At 38.8% G+C, this 23,382-nt stretch overlaps 1 protein-coding gene across 10 annotated transcripts in view; it reads left to right on the top strand.

Moving 5' to 3' along the window:
* The window catches only part of FAM135A (family with sequence similarity 135 member A), a 157,879-nt gene that overhangs the window by 72,264 nt on the left and 62,233 nt on the right, over window positions 1–23,382 (top strand). For 6 of the 10 annotated variants that reach the window (XM_081529383.1, XM_081529378.1, XM_081529372.1 and 3 more), the window contains exons 5-10: window positions 10,302–10,441; window positions 10,554–10,624; window positions 12,153–12,326; window positions 15,568–15,694; window positions 16,363–16,516; window positions 20,205–20,282. In XM_081529383.1, coding sequence (XP_081385509.1) covers window positions 10,302–10,441; window positions 10,554–10,624; window positions 12,153–12,326; window positions 15,568–15,694; window positions 16,363–16,516; window positions 20,205–20,282 — 744 coding nt within the window. The remainder of the gene's footprint in view (window positions 1–10,301; window positions 10,442–10,553; window positions 10,625–12,152; window positions 12,327–15,567; window positions 15,695–16,362; window positions 16,517–20,204; window positions 20,283–23,382) is intronic. The other 4 variants (XM_081529381.1, XM_081529382.1, XM_081529374.1 and 1 more) reach the window with 2 other exon arrangements.

Raw genomic sequence — 23,382 nt, 5'->3', positions numbered from 1 at the left:
AGGGGAGTTAGTAGGCAAGGTCAGGAGTGAGTTGTATGAAATGCAGAGCTCACACATCCAGGGCTCCCGCCAAGGTTGTGGTGTGATGGAGTACTGGATGTACAGTGTATGAGATAGCCTGGTTTGCATCTACACTTACCACTCAGTTTTCCTTCCTGCAACTCTTAGGAGTACGGCAAAGCAGAAAGCCTCTGTGAGGTGCAAAGACTGCCCTTGTATGATCTAGGCTCTCATAGGGCAGAAATGTTCTGAGTATATCCTCAAACACAGCTAGTGCTGAAAGGAATCTGGCCAAGCTTTTAATTTGTCCTTAGGTTTAAAAAAAAAAAAGGCACCATGGCAGCGAAAGTCTTTAAGATGGTAGACCTCAGCATAGCTGTCCGTTTTGAACACACTGATCCAATGTTGATGCATCACCTCTGTCTAAGACAGAGGACCTCTTTGGAAGCGTCCTTCACCCTCGTCCTAGCCGTTCCCTCGGCCTCCCTTGTGCGTTGCTCCTCTTCCCTTCCACCTGTGTTTTCTCTTGGTTTTCTGTCTCATATTGGTGGAGCCTGTTTTCCAACATCTTGTTGGGAAAAGTAGCATACTTTTCTTTCAGACATAAAGACTAAAACCTTTAATGTCTAAAATGTCTTTATTCTACTCTTACATGTGTTTAGCTGAGCATGAAATTCTGGGTTGAAAGGAATTCTCTTTCCTTCAGAATTTTGGGAATGTTGGCCCCTTGTCTTTTCGGGTTGCCACTTGTCTGTTGAAAGCCCGAAAGCTCTAGTTGCTGGTCAAGGGATGTGATCCCTTCCCCTGTCGAGAAATCTGTGGAATCCTATCTCTGCTTCTGCAACCCTAGCGCACATGATGATGCCCTGTGGTCTCTGATGCTCACTGGGCCTTTTCCTCCAGAAGCACATGGACTTCAGTTCGGAGAAATGTTCTGTTTGTTTTTTTCTCCCACCTGTTTTCTGTGTTCTTTCTTTATGGAACTTCTGTCATTTAGATGGTTGATCACCTTCACTGGTTCTCATAGTTTTTAGTATTTTTCCTCTTATTTTTTTCCATTTCTGTCTTTGTGTTGTATTTAATAGGTTTTTTTTATTCAACTTTAACCCCTTTTTTGAGCTTTTTGGTTTTCTCTTTCTCGCTTTCTCTGACCCTCCTCACTTCCCTGTTTTTCCTTGCTCCTTCTTGCCCCATTTTTTCTTTTAAAATTCAAATGCTCTTTTGTTTTGTGACTGTTCCTTTGTTGTAGCAACATTTTCCTTATTAAAAATTTATTGTATTGAAATATAGTTGATTTCAATCTTGTGTTAGTTTTTACTGTACAGCAAGCTGATATATAGACAAACACACATATATATATATTTATAGGCATGCTTTCTCATATTCTTTTCCATTATGGTTTATCATAGGATAATGAATATAGTTCCCTGTGCTGTACAGTAGGACCTGGTTGTTTATGCATCCTGTATACAGTAGTTTGCATCTGCTAATCCCACCCTCCCAATCAGTCCCTCTCTCACCCCCAGTAATAGCAACATTTTCTTCTTTCATGAAATCCAGTGTCTTTTCTCTAAGAACAACACTGATAGTTTTTTTATTTCTCTCTACAAGTTGCATTTGGCTTTGCTTTGGTGTCTAACATGCCTGTTAGAAGCCTTCTTCAGATGTCTGACTGTCCTCAGGTGTCTGCAGGAGGAGACAAGGAAGCTGATTGGACGTTTCGTAAAGCATATCTGGGACTTGTGTCTTTGAGCTTCATAGTAGGGTGAGAGAAGACTCTACACGTGAACATCACCAGATGGTCAACACCGAAATCAGATTGATTATATATTCTTTGCAGCCAAAGATGGAGAAGCTCTATACAGTCAGCAAAAACAAGACCGGGAGCAGACTGTGGCTCAGATCATGAACTGCTTATTGCCTAATTCAGACTTAAATTGAAGAAAGTAGGGAAAACCACTAGTCCATTCAGGTATGACCTAGATCAAATCCCTTTTGAGTATACAGTGGAAGTGACAAATAGATTTAAAGGACTAGACCTGATAGACAAGAGTGCCTGATGAACTATGGACAGATGTTCATGACATTGTACAGGAGACAGGGATCAAGAAAATCCCCATGGAAAAGAAATGCAAAAAAGCAAAATGGCTGTCTGAGGAGGCCTTACAGATAGCTGGGAAGAGAAGAGAAGCGAAAAGCAAAGGAGAAAAGGAAAGATATTCCCATCTGAATGCAGAGTTCCAAAGAATAGCAAGGAGAGATAAGAAAGCCTTCCTCAGCGATCAGTGCAAAGAAATAGAGGAAAACAACAGATTCAGAAAGACTAGAGATCTCTTCAAGAAAATTAGAGATACCAAGGGAGCATTTCATGCAAAGATAGGCTCGATAAAGGACAGAAATGGTATGGACCTAACAGAAGCAGAAGATATTAAGAAGAGGTGGCAAGAATACACAGAAGAACTGTACAAAAAAGATCTTCATGACCCAGATAATCACGATGGTGTGATCACTCACCTAGAGCCAGACATCCTGGAATGTGAAGTCAAGTGGGCCTTAGAAAGCATGACTACGAACAAAGCTAGTGGAGGTGATGGAATTCCAGTTGAGCTATTTCAAATCCTCAAAGGTGATGCTGTGAAAGTGCTGCATTCGATATGCCAACAAATTTGGAAAACTCAGCAGTGGCCACAGGACTGGAAAAGGTCAGTTTTCATTCCAATCCCAAAGAAAGGCAATGCCAAAGAATGCTCAAACTACCGCACAATTGCACTCATCTCACATGCTAGTAAAGTAATGCTCAAAATTGTCCAAGCGAGGCTTCAGCATATACGTGAACCGTGAACTTCCAGATATTCAAGCTGGTTTTAGAAAAGGCAGAGGAACCAGAGATCAAATTGCCAACATCCGCTGGATCATCGAAAAAGCAAGAGAGTTCCAGAAAAACATGTATTTCTGCTTTATTGACTATGCCAAAGCCTTTGACTGTGTGGATCACAATAAACTGTGGAAAATTCTGAAAGAGATGGGAATACCAGACCATCTGACCTGTCTCTTGAGAAACCTGTATGCAGGTCAGGAAGCAACAGTTAGAACTGGACATGGAACAACAGACTGGTTCCAGATAGGAAAAGGAGTACGTCAAGGCTGTATATTGTCACCCTGCTTATTTAACTTATATGCAGAGTACATCATGAGAAACGCTGGGCTGGAAGAAACACAAGCAGGAGTCAAGATTGCTGGGAGAAATATCAATAATCTCAGATATGCGGATGACACCACCCTTATGGCAGAAAGTGAAGAACTTAAGAGCCTCTTGATGAAGGTGAAAGAGGAGAGTGAAAAAGTTGGCTTAAAGCTCAACATTCAGAAAACTAAGATCATGGCATCTGGTCCCATCCCTTCATGGGAAATAGATGGGGAAACAGTGGAAACAGTGTCAGACTTTATTTTTTGGGGCTCCAGAATCACAGCTGATGGTGACTGCAGCCATGAAATTAAAAGACGCTTACTCCTTGGAAGGAAGGTTATGGCCAACCTAGATAGCATGTTTAAAAGCAGAGACATTACTTTGCCAACAAAAATCCGTCTAGTCAAGGCTATGGTTTTTCCAGTGGTCATGTATGGATGTGAGAGTTGGACGGTGAAGAAAGCTGAGCACCGAAGAATTGATGCTTTTGAACTGTGGTGTTGGAGAAGACTCTTGAGAGTCCCTTGGACTTCAAGAAGATCCAACCAGTCCATCCTAAAAGAGATCAATCCTGGGTGTTCATTGGAAGGTTTGATGTTGAAGCTGAAACTGCAATACTTTGGCCACCTCATGCGAAGGGTTGACTCATTGGAAAAGACCCTAATGCTGGGTAGGATTGGGAGCGGGAGGAGAAGGGGACGACAGAGGATGAGATGGTTGGATGGCATCACCGACTCGCTGGACATGGGTTTGAGTAGACTCCGGGAGTTGGTGATGGACAGAGAGGCCTGGCGTGCTGCAATTCATGGGGTCGCAAAGTGTCGGACACGACTGAGCGACTGAACTGAACTGAAGTGGGGTGATGTTGGTGAGCCGATTGCTAAGGAATCTCTGAAGTCAGCCTCTATAGATCTTATCTAATAAAATAGATTTACATAATACATCTATTATAAATATACAGACTTGTCAATTACCCATGTCGCGAATTGTGGAAAATCTGAGATTTTACCTGGTAAGTTGTTGAAAGTAATTCTCATTGGTTTCCCAGTTCCTGTACATCTTGTGAGCAGAGACACTGAAAGGCTTTTGTTCCAGATCATCTTTTTAAAGATGTTGCTGTAGTGAAGAGCTTTGGAAGGTGTAGGTAGTGGCTCAGACGGTAAAGAATTTGCCTGCAATGCAGGAGACACGGGGTTTGATCCCTGGGTCAGGAAGATCCCCTGGAGAAGGGAATGGCTACCCACTCCAGTGTTCTTGCCTGGCATGAACAGAGGAGGCCAGCAGACAACAGTCCATAGAGTCACAAAGAGTCAGACATGACTGAGCAACTAACACCCACGTGCGCACTGACAAAGATAAGGTCTGGCTCCAGTTCAGAGCCCCTTAAAAAAGATTGAGGTTTCCTGAGCGCAGAGTTCCTCGACTGTGAGCAGAACCCCACTGTATGAATAGTATCAACTTGTGTCAGCGCCATGTGTCCTGGGGAGTGAGAACAAGGGGAACTGAGGTGAACTTGAAACTCAGGCTGTTGCTGTGTGTCTCTGGCCCAGGAATCTCCTGTCTCCTGCCAGCACCCATGACACTGTGACCAGCTAGCTTATTGGTTTGCAAGTGGGGTTAGATCTTAGACTCATTACAGTTCCTCAAATGCCAGAGAAGGCTAGCCTGTTTCCTTCCCAGAGAGGAAGAATCTAACTGCCAGTCTTTTGGGAACCCAGGGAGGAAGAGCTCTGTGAACTTCTGCATCGAGGGTCAGGATCCCTCTGCTCATACTTTGGTGCTCTCTGCTTTGCCAGGTGATCGCCCATTCAGAGGGCTCTGTTTCACCATCTCCAGGGAACAAGCTTCCAGACTTCTCAGGTGAAGGGGGCCTGTAGCGGGGAGAGGAAAGTGTTGCCTGGCTTCTCTGTTTAAAACCGCTGCCTTTCTCACCTGCTTTCCTCTCTCTACCTTTCTGTGCAGCACTTAACTGCCTTCAAACACACTGTGTCATTTTTCTTATGTACTATTTTTATTCTCTGTCATCCTTCCCATTAGGATGTGAGCTCCAAAAGGTCAGAGGTTCTTATCTCTTTAATTTTACTGTTTATCTCTAGCACCTAGAAAGTATTATGTGATGACTAATGGTTATAATAATAGCTGTTATAACAGGTATTGAGTAAATACTTGTTGACTGGGTGAGTGAATAAATGAAATGGGATTGTGCCACCTTTTGCCCTTGGCTCCTGATTTGAGAATAAAATTTTAAAAGTTTATTATGTAAATCATTGGTACATCTTTTTGAAAGCTTTAAATATTGATGTTAATTGCGGACAGAGGTGACCCTCACAGAAGGTTAGTTACTGTCATTCCAAAGCAGTTTAGGATAATTTATTCTGTGTGCAGTTTCTTGTCCTGTACTTTAGTGCCCATTCAGGGCACTCCTGACAGTGGGGTTGTTTCAGTTCAGGCACTTCTGTCACTCTCGCTCGGTAGTGCTGGATGCGCATAGTTTGTCGGCAGAGCCAGTGGGATTTACTGAAGATCGGATGTAGCGTAAAAGACTAGTAACAATCGAATTAGGGCTAATAAGTGGCAGAGCCTGAATTTCAACCAGAGTCTGTCCTTAACCATGAGGCTATGCTTCTTGGATAAGAAAACAACAGCAAAAAAAAAAAAAAAAGACTAAAAGTGCATGGCCCACGAGGTAGGAGCAAAACCAGGAAAGTGGGACATCCAGGATGCCTTCAGGAAGGAGAGATTGTGTCACTGGTCAGAGGCATATTGTAAGTCAGGCAAGACAAGCTTTAAGAACTGGCCATTCCTTTTAGCAAAGTGGAGCTCATTCTTGGTCTTGATAAGAGCAGTTACTTGGCCAAAGTCTAGTTCAGTGTGGATTAATGGTCATTGTATAAGTATTTACCCCCAAGCTTAGTCTAAAACAACAAACGTTATCTCGCAGTTTCTTTGGATCTGGAATCCGAAAGTTGCTTAGCAGCTTATGTCTGGCTCAGGGTATCAAGAGGTTGTAGTCTGTTACCTCTGCTGTGGCCACACAGATCCCCCGGGAGTTTGTGGGAGGCGGACACTAGGATGGGAATGCCACTCGGTGAGAGTCACGGTGGGGGCATCCTGAAGACCAGCTGTCATGAAGTGGGCTCAAGAGAGAAAGGGAGGAGATGAAGCAGGGACGTTAAATGCAGAGAATCCTTTGAGGCGTTTTGCCAGAAAGGGGGTCAGAGAAATGGGGAACTTGTCCAGGGGGTGTCCGTGGGTAGATGCCCTAGTGGAGCTTACGAAACTTTCCTGATTAGTTTTATCTTCTTTTGAAATGAGAACCAAACTTCTTGGTTGAGACTGAGAGAGAGGAGGAAATATATGAAATAGTCATCTGGGAAAGTGGAGAGAGAATGAATTCTGAAAATGTAGTGTGACTGCTCAGCGCACTGAGAGGTGCTGATGACACTGGACCACAGGGTTTAAGTAAAAGTGGGGGAGGGGAGTGAGGGCCTGAGAGGAGGCAGGGGGCTGAGAAGAGTGGGATTCGGGGACTCTCCTCCGTAGAGGAGGGTCAAAGGGTTGCTGAAGTGCTGGTCCTAGATAGAATGAACTGGAAAGAAAGGCCGGGGCAGGAGAGAGGGTGTTGATTGAAATGCAACTTACCAAAGGATTGATGTCATTGTTCATGTAAAGCTTTAGGGGACCAGTCTAAGAGTGGGAGCTAGGAGGGCTGCAAGGCAAGAACCCTGAGGGAGGGGAGAGAGTAAATTGGGGCGATTTATCACGCACAGTGATGCCTGGAGTTGTTTGGGACGAAGTAATGGCAACTCAGCCCAGCGTTCTTGCCTGAAAAGTCCCGGACAGAGGAGCTGGAGGGCTCCAGTCCATGGGGTTGCAAGAGTTGGACACGGCTGAGTGACTAAGCACGCATGCGCACACAGCCGTGGCTTGAGGGCTAGAGCCTTCAAGCATAAGGGCTTCCGGGAGTCTGTGGGTGGTGCGTGGTGCTGCCTGACCACATGACCTTCGGAGCTGGTGGAGGCGGCCGCAGGAGGCACGGAGCCTGTCTGCAGACACCCATGGGCACACAGGAGCTGCGGGCGGGTGGGAGGGGGTCATGGAGGAGGAAGAAGCCCCGCTTGGAGCTGCAGCCGTCTGGCACTTTCTGAGGTGGCAGACTACCTCTGCATTATCTGAGTGCTCTGAAATTTTTCTTTCCATTGAGGAGAGTTTCTTCCTCTTTTCACCTCTGCCCCTTTATAGAAGTTGAGTTTGTGATCTACTCCTTTATATATGTGTGAAGGGAAAAGTTGTAAGTACGATACAAAGCACTTCTCTTCTAAACTGTGCTCCACCATCCCCAAGCACTTCAGTGTGTATTTCCTCCAGGCAAGAGTATTGTCCTGTTTAACCCAATGAAAGCATCAGATTATTAAACCTACATTGATACCTCCCTGCCACCTTATCCTCAGACCCATTGAAGTTTGCGACTTCTCCCCATAAAGGCCTTTGCAGCAAATGATCCAGTTCAGAATCGTGCCCTGTAACAGGTGCTGTGCCTCGTGGGTTGCCGTCATTCTGGAAGAGTTTCTAAGTCTGTCCTTGACTCTTAGGACCCTAATGCTCCTGAAGACTGTAATCCCGATAGTTTGTAGAATGTCCTTCAGTTTTGATTGCTCTGTGACTCCCGCATGATCTTTAATAGGACTGTCTCGGGAGTGATGCTGTGCTCAGCTCATCATATCTTATTAGGTGGCACTGCCCTCTGTGTGTCCCATTCATGGGATGTTACGTTGCATCATTCGACTAAGTCTCTGTCACTTCTGCACTATAAAGTCACTCTTTTTCCCTTCAGACTTCTGGGCTTTTATTTATTTATATCTGGGAATTTGTGAATTTCTGTATTTTCCAGTGCATGTTAATCCATTTCTGTCATAATTTATTTTGATATTCAGTTGATCCCAGATCCGACCAGGGCAGCCACTTCAAGCTGGCTTCCTGTTCTTTTGATGTGTCTCCTCATTTTTCTAGCACTTACTTACTTCCTGGTGTGAAATGATGGGCCAGGCTTGTCTTGTCCTGTGTGTGCCCAGCTCTGGAGTCAGCCATTTCTCCAAGGCCCCGGTTCCTCTTAACGAGAACAGTGTTAGAAGCCAGTACTGGGGTTGTGTTCTCAGCCCCTTTGAGTGGACAGAGCTGGTGAGGATCTGTATATACACACATGTATTTATACATACATGGACACGTTTACACCTGTTTTTCTTTACCTAGGCATATAGAAAAACCTTAAATTCGCATCAGTGTTTCTAATTCTCGTCTAGTGCTGCAGGACTCACTCTGTATTTGGGTCTCCTTTCCGTTTGTGCCCCTCCTTTGCCTGGAAGGTTTCAGTGAGGAAGCTGGCTGTCCTTGTCCTTGAGGCCCTTTGTTACCTGTCAGTCCCTTCCAGAAGCAGGCTGCTGCCGCCGCGCCCCCTCTCTCGTGGACGCGCCTGTGTGCCTCTGGGGCTCCAACCCGTCCCAGAGCTCCCGTCCCCGTGACCCTCCTCACCCCACCTGAGTCTCTCCGTGCTCCTGCAGGGAGTCTCCTCTCCTCTCGGGCCCTGTTGGAGTGCATCAGGCTGCCGCTGCGCACACCCACCTTCCCACTCAGGTGGCAGTTTCATCCTTCTGTGGCTGCTCTGCCAGGGTGCCCCTCTTCCAGGACCCCCTCCTCTGCAAGCCATAGATGCCCTCTCGTGCAGTTGCCCCCTCATCTCACTTGAGTGCCCAGCGCCCTGCCCTGCCTGGACCGTCGTCTCCTCCTGCAGGGGCGCCGACAGCACCCCAGGGGACACCCTCCTTGTTCTAGCTGGACTCCAGTGTCACACTCTGAGCTCTCTGCCTGCAGAGGTACCCACTAACCAACTCTAGCTTCTATGACTGCTTTTTCCGTCATGTTATTTCTGGAGAATATTTCCCTGGAGAACGAAATGGCAAGCCACTCCAGTGTTCTTGCCTGGAGAATCCCATGGACAGAGGACCCTGGCAGGCTACAGTCCATGGGGTCGCAAAAGTCGATACAACTTAGCGACTAAACCACCACCACCACCATTTCTGGAGGATAGAGTAATAAGACAGCAAGTAGGCTGTTGGGATGAGCTGACACCAACAGCCTGGAGATGGATTACCCTTTCCAGCGTGCAGTTTTCCATGAGATGCTCTCACCTCAGACGCCAGCTATGACTGGAGGATCCACAGACTACCCTCGCTTCTGATCATGTGGCTGCAAGTTGGGAGTCCTGTTCTCCCCTCAGCTTCAGTGGTTCACTAGTAACTCACAGAACTCTACTTGGTGTTAACGTTTGGTTACAGCAAAGAGATACAAAGCAGAGCCATCCAGGAGAACAGACGCACTCAGATCTGTGACACCCCACTGTTCTTTCCCCAGGAGTCAGGACTGCGTTTCCCGCCAGGAAGCCTGTGTGACAACAGAGAGGAGCAGCCCGAGGCTCCGTGTGTCCCATCTTTGTTGGTGTTGCATTACGTGGGCGGGACTGATGGGCTCATCGGCCACATGGCTGGGTCTCCAGCCCCCTTTCCTCCTGGAGGTGGGGTGTACAGCATGGGGCTCAAAACCCCAACTTTCCAGTCACGTAGTTGTCTTACGGGTATGGCCAGTCCCCACCCTGAGCCACCTCCTCATCGTATACCATCTGGGCTACTGTGAATAACAGACACTTCTGTCACTAAGAAATTCTGGATTTAGAGGCTAGCTCTCAGGAATTAGGGAGAAAAGCCAACTAAATTCTTTATTCCCAGGGCTTAGAAGTTACTTCCTAGCAACCAGGACAAAAGCCAACCAGATTCCTGTGGTGTATGGATGAATTGTTCACTCTTCAAATCCACCTTGAGGTTTCTCATTTACCTTCTCAGATTAAAATTAGTTGTACAAGAGTTCTGTAATGGTTATAATGTTCTTATCGATTCATTTTTATCAGTAATTAATAAACTTTCAGAAGTGTTCCAATACTGCTATATAAAATAATGGTGTTGGAGTTGTATAATCAAACATATAGTATTTTAAAGTAACCACAAGTTTTAATTATACTGTATTTTGCCTTTTACCTGTCAATTGCATATCTTATCTATTTTAGGTCTGACTTTAGCCTTTCCAGCCTCAGTTCATGATTCTCTGATTTGCAGTAAAACATTTCAAATTCTATATAAAAATGAGGAGGTTGTTTTAAATGATGTCATGATCTTCAAAGTTAAAATGTTGTTGGATGAAAAAAAGGTAAACATTTCTTCATATATATTTAGATAAATATTTTTGTAAAGCCTCAAGGCATATTTCTAACTTTCTATAAAATATTCAAAAGGCATCTCATAGTCTGATTTCTCTATAGATTGAAGAAACCCTTGAGGAAATGAATTTTCTGTTATCCTTGGATCTTCACTTCACAGATGGAGATTATTCGTGAGTAGGCTAATCACAGTTAAAAATCTGTAGTCATGTGTGACTGTAATCTATCCCTATTAAAGTCCCCATTTTCTTCTTGAAACCCAGCCTACCCTCTTATTTATTTTGAACTTCTCCCCCTGGGAGAGTCTCATGGGAATGGTTAGTCCTGCTTTTTTGTGCTCATGCTGATTCCAGGAGCTGCAGGTAGCAAAGCCAGATGAGTTGAAGAAACATGAAACAGCGTCTGAGACTCCTAGAAATTGCACTGTTGACACAGCATCACTGCCTTGTGACATTTAAACCTGCCTCAGCTCTGTTCCGCTGCATCACTGGCTACTCGTTCTTGGTGGCGTGAGTGATGCCATCATCAGGAATGACTTTCTTGACCTTCAGAGAGTTACTGAGACTCGTGACTCTTAGACCTGAGTGTTGTTTTCAGAGTCCATGAGGAAGATTTAGGACCGGCTACCCTGGTTCAGGAAGATCCCCTAAGAGGGAAACAGCAGCCCACTCCAGCATTCTTGCCTGGGCAATCCCATGGACAGAAGAGCCTTGCAGGCTACAGTCCATGGGGTCACAAGAGTCACACACGACTTAGTGACTGAAACAACCCTAAACTTGTCTGCACATCGGGACAAGTAGTCACACATTTTAGGGACAAGCTATGCTTGTATTCATTTAAAACAAGAAACAGATCCATTTTACTATTCTACTTTTGTAGAAATGCTTCTTGAAAATTGTATACGAATTCAGCCTGCTTATGGCATAAATGTCTAGGCAGCCACAGTGCTGAGATGTCTGATGTGGGATGCTCTCTTTACCTCTGCAGAGGAATAAGAGTCTTTACATGGTAGCTGCCGCTTCTCTGGAATACTTGTTTATTGCAGAGAAGCCCTTGAGGGAATTCTTTCTTAAACCAAGTCAGAATCCTATAAGTAGGGTAAGCTGAAATGAGTACATAGTTCATAGCTGTAGGTACGTATTGGTTAAAAATATGTATATATTTGGAAGTAATTTTCATGGCATTGTTTCAGTTTTTGTATGTATAAATCTAATGACTAAATATCGATGATAAAATATATACTAATTACGTGCTTATTTTTGAGCAACATTTAATAACAAAATTTTGTACCATAAAAACAATCTTAAATACCTTTTGGGATTTATCATAATAGGATTTGACCTACATGGTACTGCAACTTTACTATAAACAGTATTCCCTACCGGAGTAAAATTTTAGGATGAGAGTATTTCCTAAAGTATAAAAAAAAAGACTCATTTTGTAGGCACAATAGTGAAAAACAGTCCATTAACGTGGAAACTGTAAGTACAGATAGAAAACTGTAAGTAAGATGTGGTTATTTCTTTATTGTTAGAATTCATATTGCTGTCTAATGCAAATTGTGATGCTTAAAAAATTGTTCTCATTTTGTTTTTAAAAAGTAGTTAAGTAATTAAATGTTTTGATAGTTTAAATCACTCTACAAAACGTTGGCCTTCACTTAATTTCCATACTAACACGCAGACGGGTTGCTTTTCATAGGGCAGATGATCTGAACGCCTTGCAGCTAATAAGCAGCCGAACACTGAAGCTGCACTTCAGCCTCCAGAGAGGCCTCCATCACCACGTTAATGTCATGTTTGATTACTTCCACCTTTCTGTCGTGTCTGTTACAGTCCATGCGTCACTGGTTGCACTACACCAGCCACTAATAAGGTAAATGGAACCAGCTCCCTGATCCTTATTAATATAGTGTCCTTTATTTTTATAATGAAAGCATATGCTTTGGTGAAGATAACTAAAATAGGAATTTCTAAAGTCACACTTATTTAATACTTTCATCTTTATACTAAAGTGTTAGTAAAATTTAAGAGCATAGGAACATTAAATTGATGACTTTTTTATTGCAAAAATATGGAACAATCTTTGTCAAATAAACTGACGAGGAAAAAATAATACAATCGGGAAACAACCATACAGCATTGTTTGGTATAGCATTTATGTAATGCTACACTATAATTATTCATTCTCTGGGAAAGTATATTCATCTTTTCATAACTTTCTTTGTCTTTTCTCTGAATGGACTTAGTTGTATCTTCTTAAATCTATACTATACAATAGTCCTTGTTTTCTAAATTATTAACCAATTTTATGGCTCTTTACTAAATAAATCTGTTTAAACTATATTGTATTAGCCTAAAGGTGTATAATATTCTGGATCATAATGAATGCATTGGGAAAAGTGTTTTTTCTGCTCACTTCCATGGGGAGATGAATTGTCTTTCATTAATGTGAGAATACAGTTCGAACTCTTTAGTTCTCAAAATAACATCATCCTTGTGGCAGGGGCAACAGAAATGACACTTTTAAATCAGTAACTTATGTGAAAAGATTCCAAATCGACTTGATTTCTGAACTACTTTATAATTTCTGGCATAAATCTTATTCCAGCAACTGATACTAGGGATGATGCTTGAGGGTTATGATGTTAAACTGACTTATCAGAAAACTAAGTAGGTGATTTTTGGAATTACGCTGAGAATTTATAGAAAACCAAGACACTTTAACAAATTTTCTCCCTAGTAACACCCTGTTGTGTATCTTTAAGGTGCTGTAAAAATTGTGAGCATGTCTTCCCCTGTGTTGCCCTGTGATGTCTTTAGAGCGTGTGGCCAGGAAGAGTCTGTTTCTCCTGATAACCTACTTTTGCCTTCCTTATTCTGTAGTAGGATCTGCAACTAGTTATTGTGCGATTTTTGTCTTTCCTATTAGACCTTCCAGAGCTTGTTCTCAGTTGCTATAACTTTGTAAAGTGTTCCTATTATTATACATAATTTTATTATAAACATGTTCAAAACAATTTTAGATGCTGATTAAAAACATTAATATTTAATAGCATGATAACTCAATGAGACTTCTTTGATAGGAAAGTGTATTTTTTAAAATATAACTTTTGAATAAGTAGTATATTTGGTATGAATTACATGTTAGGTTTTAAAATTTAAAGTTTTTATCTGTTTATAAAATATATTCCTATAGTCTTCTGAATTTCTTATTTTTGTAATTTCAATAAGAATCCTGAACTAAACTATTCCAACCATTTCTTTTTCTTTATAACAAGAAGTACATTTATAGCTTAGTTTCTTTTAGGAAAAAGTGTAGGAACAGTTCGTTGAGGTTCACTCTGGTTATTAGTGCTGCTTTTTAGTCCCTGATTACATAGAACTCATCCTGGTAACATCAATGTGTGCTTCCTCTTGCAACGCAGCTGTTTCTGCCACAAGCTAGTAGGGGAAGGAGGCAGCTCCTGTCCTAGAGACCTTGTGGTGGAAGGAGAAGACACTTTTGGCTCAGAATCAGAAGCCAAGAGGATTAGCTGTTGGCTCTGGTTAGTGATGAGAGAGGAGACTGGGACGCCTGTAACAGCTGAGGTTGCTCCTCTTTCCATTGTTGCCTGGGCTCTGAAGTCCCCTCTCTTGCTGCTGGAGCTGTGCCCTAGAGGGAGCTGTGCCTTTCCTGTGCTTCTTGGCCTGTAAACTAGATGGTTGGGTCGGGAAGGAAAGCAAGGAAAGGGGAAGAAGGCTCTCTGCTGGTGGCATGCAGTAGAGGGTCCTGTTAACGGTAACATTCCTCACTGTGTTTCTGTGAAGACAAGTTTTTTCCTGAAGTTTTGTTATGGCTGGACTTTTTAATCTTCTAAAATGAATGAAAAAAAATTAATTTACAATATTACCTTTTTAAACATTATTTTTACATAAAACAATTTCTATGATCAACCCAACTATAGATATAAATCAATTATTTCAAGTAACTGGGATTAGGATTTCTTTCTTTGCTTGTTTTTTGCATAACTTTTTTCTTATACTTGATTTCTTTTTAAGTACAGCTACTTTGACTCAATCCTGAGAAATTCAGTTCTGTCAAGCAGGTGGAATTTACCATTGCCTTGCTACACCCTCTTGGCTAGGATCTAGAGATTTCATTGTTGCAAAGCAAATTGATTTTGCACATGAAGGCTGTCCTCTGCTTTTAGTACATTTGATTCACTTTCCTATCTTACCCCTTTTGCCAAACTGCCAGACAGTCAAATGCTTTGGCCTTCTTATAATTAGCTAGTACTTGATCTCAGAAAAAAAATTGTGATTTTTAAACATTCAAGCAGAATATGGTTCTTATTCTGTAAAATTTGTGATACATTAAATGTAATGTTAGGATGGGATGGGGAGGGAGGTGGGTGGCGGGTCCAGGAAGGGGAACACATGTAAACCCATGGCTGATTCATGTCAATGTATGGCAAAAACTATTACAATATTGTAAAGTAATTAGCCCCCAACTAAAATAAATAAATTTATAAAATTAAAAAAAAAAAATAAAAAGATAAAAAAAATGAATGTAATGTTAGTACTAACAGCAGTGGTTCATAGCCTGTGTGATTGAGGTAATGCCTTGAAGCACTTACTAAGATTATCTTAGTAGAGTTTATAGACTTTTAGTGAAGAGAAAGGAAATATCTTGTTTTTGAAGAATAGAGAGAACAAGTAGACTCATGGTTTTCATTTTTCTACCCTTAAGTGGGACCTCTATTTCTGTGAGAATCTCCTATACTTGACTGTTAACTTTGTGAATTTGGTCACCGGTTCTGACAGGCCAGTATTTCCAAATTAAAGCTGGACCATCATTTGTCACTGAGCTACTCTTGATCCCACCCTATTTAATCTCTCCCCAAAGCCCAGTAATACAGAAGTAATCTCAAGCAGCTAATCTTAGTTTGTTTAATAATAATAATTCAAATTTTAAATGAAAAATTGCAAAAGTACTTTAAGAATACTTTAGAAATCATAATCTTGCAAAGTCCTTGCTTTTTATTCTGTTCCTCAAAGACTTTCTTTTGTAAACATTTAACTTTGCGCTCTATAAACAGACTGTTATGACAACAATGTGATGCTTGTTCCTCCAGTTTTCCTCGTCCTGTGAAGACGACTTGGTTAAACAGAAACGCACCAGCACAAAACAAAGATTCTGTGATTCCTACTCTTGAAAGTGTGGTCTTTGGTATTAACTACACAAAGCAGTTATCACCAGACGTAAGAACTGATGTGTTTATAAAGCCTCTTTTCTCTCTTGTTTTGAATGAAATGTGTTTTAACTGCTATATGTCTGTGGATGTGATAGTTATGAATTATTTGAGCTCAACAACTTAATAGTTCTAATTAAACATGATCTTCACAAGTTGATTGGTTCCAGTTGTTTTTTATGAAAACGAACCTGGTGCTTCAAGATTTTACAAAATTGAATGAATAGAGTTCTTTGACAGGCAGTGCCTTTTTTAACTTGTTCCTGTCACCTCCTGCTCTCTTAACGGAGCTGGTAGGATCATTCCAGAGGAGCCTGTGAAGAGCCACTGCCAGAGTTGAGGCCTGACTTGCAGCAGCGTTACTCCCCTAAAAGAGAGGGTTCCTACTGTAAAAACAAGAGTGTCCCTCAGCTGAAATACAATCAGAATCTCAAATTTTCAAAAATCATCATTTGATCTGCTTGTTTTTAAAGTCCAATGAAACTAAGATTTCTCAAGTCACATTTCCTGTGTTTAAATTACCTGTATGAATGAGAACAACTTCCTAAGATGCTGCTAGACTTCTTACATGTTTTAGAATAACTGTGATTAGTAAATCCTTTATTTTTCTAAGTTTCCTGTGTGGTATTTTTAGACTCTGGTTACTAACATTGTGTCCCAAATCGCCTCTTTGTTCAGGGCTGCAGCTTCGTCATCGCAGACTCCTTCCTGCGTCACGCCTACCGTTTCCACTACACCCTTTGCGCTGCCCTGCTGCTGGCCTTCAAGGGGCTGCACAGCTACTTCATTACGGTAACAGAAGAGCTTCCCTCTTGTCAGAAACTAGAACTGGGTATGTTCAAAGGAGCCAGGCCCTCTCTTCACTCTTGTACTGCTGTTATCAGCTTGGCCATAGTTTCTGTACTAAACTAGCTTTATGTGCTTCACCTTTACTTCTCTCTCAACTCTATGTTTTTCAGTCTTTGATAACTACTTACTGAAATTTAAAAAAATCTTATGATATTGAGAAATAATTTCTTGGTGCTAAGTTTGAAATGAGTCTTTTGATAGATTTTTTAACAGCATGTCAGTATACTTCTTCTCTTAGGATATAACCAGAAAATGTACTAGAAAGCAAATGTAATTATCCATTGAATTATTTGATAGGAAGATAAATTAGGGAAAATAAAGTTAGTAGATTATGTAATGTAAATTAAATCCATACTTCCAAATAGCTAACAGTCTAAGCAGATGATAGGTACTTGAAACCTTTTGTAAAATAAATTTGATTTTGTAAAATATATTTGATCTTGTTTCTTCTATTTCACTTCAGAAAATAATAACATTACTCAGTTTTAACATTTTGAAAATCATTTAAATAATTTCTAAAAATCAGTCTTCAGTTTTAGTCCATTAATATATACCTGTATGTTGTAACACATAATAAAAAGTCATTTGCCTTGATTTTGTATACCACGTATAGTTTGCAAAATACATGTATCATTTCACATAAGATTATTGATTTATGCAAATGTTTTTATTCAGACACTTTATGAAAGTTTTATAAGCATTTATTTCCAAATATCAGCTAATAACTCATAAAAAGCACATTTTAATTATTTCTTTGGAATAAATTATTTTTATCATACTTACTTGAATGAATGAGAAATTGCTTTTTAAATTTTACTGAGGTTGATCACTGTTTGTATTTCTTTGTTTCTCAAGGATCTTAGTCTTTTAACAATATCAAAAATAGTCACTGTTACTGAAAATAATTCTTGGCTTTGAGACTAATTAGCCCACTTTTATAATTGCCTACCTTGGGCTACAAAAGAATTATAAGAAAGTGAAATGATCTCTACCTCACTTAAATTCAGCTGTGAGAACAGGCTGGCTGTTGTACCCCTACCTATCAGCAGCAGCTCCAGTGGGTTTGATAATTCCATTATTCAAATATTCCATTAAACAGGTATTACTCAGTTGACGATTTAGAGTGCTTAATTCAAGGATCTCAGTGTAGCTCCTTTACAAGCAGTAGGAAAACGTTCATTCTTTTTTGCTCATGAGTTCTTCCTCAAGACAAAAACAGTAGCATGGAAACATTTTGGTTGCTCTTCTCTGAAATATTCTTTTTCCTTGCTGTTTTATATACTTAGCATCCATCTATTTTCCTTAGGAAAATTCTTTAAGAGACTACTGCCTCAAATGTGAACTTTTAAAAATGTTGTTTTTTGAAAATGAAAGAACTGTTTATAGAATAGAACTAATTTAGGCTATTACTTATTCTCAATTAATGGGTAAATTATACTCCATTTATTTTTAAATTTGGTCCTTTGGAACTCAAACACATTTTCTTAGGCGAATTATGTGATGAATTTTGGTTAATTTAGGTTTAATGGTCAGACCACAAAACTGTCAAACTATAATATTAATAAAGGACAATACCATGTTCCTGAAAAGTAGTGGTTAACACAGAAGCCATGTGTAATGGCATTTCTGAAGGGAATCTGTTAACAGTTTAGGTGTTGAATGTTGTAGAATTCACAGAGGCATCATCATGTAGTGCTTAGGACTGCATGTTTGCCCCACTGCTGTCCCTTACTACTTGTAAGTAACTGGGACTGTGTATACAAACTGACTTCTGCTCTAAGGGCCGGAGGATTGATGGAATCCAGATGTGCAGAGTGTGGAAAGATGAAGGCATGCAGAAAGCAGAGGGTGTTAATGGAAGAATTCCCTCGGGCTGAGCAAGGTGCTGAGGAAAGAGCAGGTCTCTGTCTCTGGAGAGCTTTGACCTCCCCATTCCCTTAATGAGGAATCAGTCCAGTGTTGAGAGAGGCCAGAGAAACACCCCCAGCCAGGAGGCATTTCTTGTGGTTTTAGTACAGAGCACCCTAAGTAAAGTGGGCCTGTCCATGCCTGTGTAATTTTCAAATAGTTTTAGCATGTAATATTTTCAAATGAAAAACACTTAAACCACATTTTAACTTAGAAAAAAATACTTTTCTCCAAAAGGAAATAATGTTTAAACAAGCATCTCTTGTCAAAGGCAAAGATTTATTTCAAAACATAGTGTTAGCACTTTATCGCTAACTTAGCTAACCTCAGTTTGATAATTCATTTATTTATATGCTTTTTAACTTTGTCTCAGATAAAGATGGCTTTTATGATGCATATATATTATTTTGAGCTTATGAATATAATATAGAAAATATCATAATTTTAAAAAGCCCTTATATTTAATGTCAGGAGTTAGTTACTAAATAAATAAATATCAATTTTGTTCCAAATTATTTGCTTAAAATATTTCACCAGAAAATAAAATTCTAAAGCAAACCCAGACTTAAGTTTTAGATAAGTAGATAATAGTGATAGAATAAAATTATTAGTACCTTACACATAGTATTTATTCAAAATATATTTGTTGAATAGATGAGTGAATGAAATAGCACAATGAAGTTTTTGTTGACAATTGAAAAATACATAGGCATCAGCACATACTTTATAGTAGTTTCCTAGGGATTTTTAAAAATCAAGATTCATCTTCAATAAATATTTATTAGTAATACTTCAGGTTATCCTTAAACTTTTCATTATTATTTATATTTTCTTTTCTATTTGTTGTGAATTTTAGTTTATTCTTGAATGCATCTTCTAGGAAAAAATCTAAAATTTTTGTTGACTATTCAGAATAAAACTATTGCAATTTCTAAACTGTTAACATTGTTTATTTTTATCCTAGCAAAACTAAATTTGTAGGTACCAGCTATTTCTGTAAAACACTGTTCACTAAATATTATTATATCCACCAGTCTTAATAAGTTTTTAAAAAGTAATTCTTGGTTAGAGAGTGTATTCTAGTTCCTTCTACTATTTAGCACTTTTCTTGAGTTTTCAAATAAGTCTATGTTTAAAGTCAATATTTTAAGTAAGTCTGTATTTCAAACAAGTCTAATAACGTCTTCAAATTCTGCCATGCTATGAAGAGTTTATCTAAACTCCATTCCCTTTTTAAAAATAATGCCTTGAATTTCGTTTTGCCTGTGTCTTTTTCTTTTCTCGTAGATGAATGATGTACATTTTTTTAATGACATTCAGTTAAAATACTGGTTTGGTAAAGAACTGTTTTTGAAAATGAGCATCATGAATTCTGAAATCCAGGCTTTAGCAAGTCATGAAACCTTTTTGGCCCCAGTCTCTACACTTGTGAAAGCAGAGGATTGACCTTGCTGATCTCTGACACCTCTGCCAACTCTAAAATTCTGAGTTTAAGATATTAAAACATAAAAATAATATTGGATTATGAAATGTTGAGTGGCACATACAGTTAGAGAAAAGAACAAAGTAACATAAACGTGAATGTACATCATTTGTAATTCTAATAAGCTAATTAACTAATTCAAAGATTCTGCTTTGGTGTTCTAATCCAGTTGCACTAGCGGATCAATACTAAATCTATTAATAACAAAGTGGAAAATTCTAGTGAATTTTGTTGTAGGAGGAGTATAGTAACTAGTGCTGTGTGCAATCCTTATAACTAGCCAAAGCCAACATGCAGGTCCTTTATGAGCGCCTTCTCAGAAGAAAGCGGCCACCAACCCAGAAAGACATCTGTCTAGGTACGTTCACAAATAGGCTAAGTAAATAACCCCTTTTAATCAGTATGAAACTTTGCTTTAATTTAGCATCAAATTTCAAAAATATGTATTTTTTAATATTGTATATTCCTGCCACCCTTACTTAAGAACTTACTTTAAGAATCAGCTTGATTTGTAGATGAGCTTTGGTTAATTCTTAGTTTTTAATGTTCAGGTTTTTGGAACATTTAAAATTGGAAATGTTAAATGCAAAGATTTCTTTGGGTTTTTTCCATGTTCATTTTAGAGTTCCTGCAAAGAGCACTTTTTAGAAACCGTGTTCATTGCCAGAATTTGTTAGTTTAATGGTAATGCCTTAAATTTGTTCAAAGTCAATTTGTCTTTGGGTAGGGCTAAAGATAATAAAATGTGGTTTGAAAACTGAAACTAATTTCATGCATTACAGAAATAAAGAGAGAAACATCTTTTAATATCTGGTTTTGTTTTTTGAGTCAGTTTGCATTTATTTTTTTATTCTAAATTTAAAAAGCAAAATACAGGAATATCAAATCACTGCTACCCAGATATATTACATGTTTGAAAAGATATACTCTGATTTCATTATTTCATTGATATATTTCTCTGTATGTTTTAGACTTTTGTTCCTGAATAGCAATAGTACTTAATTTATTATCTTTCCCTAAGTATATTGAAAGTTTTTACTTTGAATAGACATCACAATTAACATTTTTTTTAAGTTATGAAAAGCTATAGAAATAAAAAATAAAATTAAATCACAGCATTTGTCTCTCAGTTTTCATAAGTATTGCCAAAAGGAAATTAAGGAGCCAAAATCTTTCTCCACATTTCTCAGATGAAAATTAGCTCAGAAATATTTACATTGGGTCAGTTTTCACTAAAATTGTTAAGCAAGAAACTTACCAGGAAGGAAAAAAGAAAAGTTGAAGATTTACTTATGGTCATTATTTTGGAGCATAATTTTATCCTCTCATTAAGTAACTTAAGTATAAAGTTAAAGAATTCATGGTATGAAATTATGGTCATTCATGACATATTTTAGTGTTCTTTTTAGCAAAAAATTGTACTTCTCATTTCCTGTTGTATTGCCAGCCTATCAGTTTACATGTGTGCGTGCTAAACGATTTTTTTAAATGCTGCTCGTTTAATAAGGTTTGTATAAAGAAGGGCCCAGTTTTTGGTTGGATGGGAAAAGATTTGATTCACAACTAAAACATAATGAACTTAGTTAAATAATACTCTAAAAATATATATCTATATCTTTTATCCTTAATTCCTGGCATTGTATTAGCATTATCTAAACTATACTGTAAATACCTGTTGAATAAATGAGTAGATGAGTGGGTAAATAGATTTAGAAAATAAATTTAAGATACATTTACCCTTTGACCTAGCAGTTGCACTTTTGTTCATTGAAAGGAGTGCTAGTTTTTCGTAGCATAGAAAGGATTACTACTTTGTAATGGTATTTGTACATGCATGTTCATCACAGTATTCTTAGTGACAAAACACTGAAAACACAGATAAATGTCCATCATTCAGCAAAGGATAGAGTATGAAGAAAATTATGAGGTCCCTACCCCAAGGAATATTATATAGCCATTTTTTAAAAAGCGCTTTAGAGCTGCATATCAGATTTGCATGAAGTACTACTGAGAGATTTCATACAGAAAGTTTGCAAAATATAGCCTGTTTTTATAAAATAGTAACTCTAGATCTCATGTATGTGTATATTTGAAAATATGGAAGGATGTATTCTAGGTTGCCACCTTGGATTAGCAAGAGGAGCCAAGTTAAAAAAGTTTGTGGAAAGTTCCCTGGTGGCCTGCTGGCCAGGATTGCGGGCCTTCAGTCATGGCCTAAGTGCAAAACCTGGTTGAGAAACTGAGATCCCACAAGCTCCATGACACGGCAAAAAAAAAAGTGTGAAAATAATAACCTTTGTTATTCTAGAAATTTATGTGAATCTCTAGAAAATTATATAAATAGATTTAGGCATTTTAAAAAGAAATTAAACTCAGTTAAAATCCTAAATTATTTTGAAGTCATTTCAACCCAAAGATTTTTAAGTTAAGTTTTACATTTAAGCATCCCTTAAGGTGTTTGCGTTGAAGTAGCTCTCAAGAATCATAATGCAAATAGACCAGTTTCTGCATTTAAGCTCTGGTATATAAAGGTAAGAAAAGTGTATCAAAACTCTACAAAGTTTATGATCATTTTTAAAAAATTAATAGGATATGTAACCTACTGAGATCAATTTTGCTGATTTTCTTCTACCTCAGGAAAACATCCTGAGTGATATGAAAATAGATGTTGATATATGAAAGTTACAATGTTAATACAGGGTCTGCTGCAGATTTTTTTTTTTAACATGACATTAGAAGCCACAGATTAATCTGATAGTGAAGTGATTTGTGAAATGGAAGCAAATTTCTTTAGTTATCAGTGGTTATTTATATATATTTTGTGAATTACAAAACATTTGTGTGTCCTACTGGTTTTAGTTATCAGTGGAGTATTTGTTGTTCAGATCATAGCTTGGTTGTGTTCTCCACATCAGTATAACTGCTTATTTTATCAAATTTAAATGTTTACCATTCTTTTATCAAGAAGTAAATATTTAGTATACCTTATGAGATAGTGAGCTGAGGAATGAATTCAAAGATACCACAAAAATGTTTTCCTGTCTTTGTGTGAGCATGATCAATTAAAGTCACTCCAGCAGCAAGATTACGGAATTTTGTGTGCTAATAACTATGCTGTTCGAGTTGTCCTAGGAAAATTCATTTTAGTTTGATTTCAGATAAACGTTAAGTGTATCTAAACATGATATTTTAGGTGTTAGCAAAATCTTTTCCCTGCAAAAAATAGCTAATCTTTCTATTCTGTTGGTTTCTGTATTCCTTTGTAAATATTGCCATTTTTTTGTAAGTTAATCTGCATCCCCCCTTTGTAAGTGGTTATTTACATTTAATGGCATACATTGAATATGTCAAGATTATATAGAAAAAATGGCCTTGGTTTTAGACTGCCTTATAGGAAACCAAATTTTCTGAACTAAGATATAACTTATATTTTTGTTGAAAAGAATTTTGACATTCAT

This window comes from Giraffa tippelskirchi, chromosome 9 (assembly GCF_054371585.1).
Source record: "Giraffa tippelskirchi isolate mGirTip1 chromosome 9, T2T-mGirTip1v1.2.pri, whole genome shotgun sequence".
NCBI lineage: Eukaryota > Metazoa > Chordata > Mammalia > Artiodactyla > Giraffidae > Giraffa > Giraffa tippelskirchi.
Note: the sequence above shows the minus strand (reverse complement) of the source record. Positions and strands in the feature narration are given on the sequence as shown.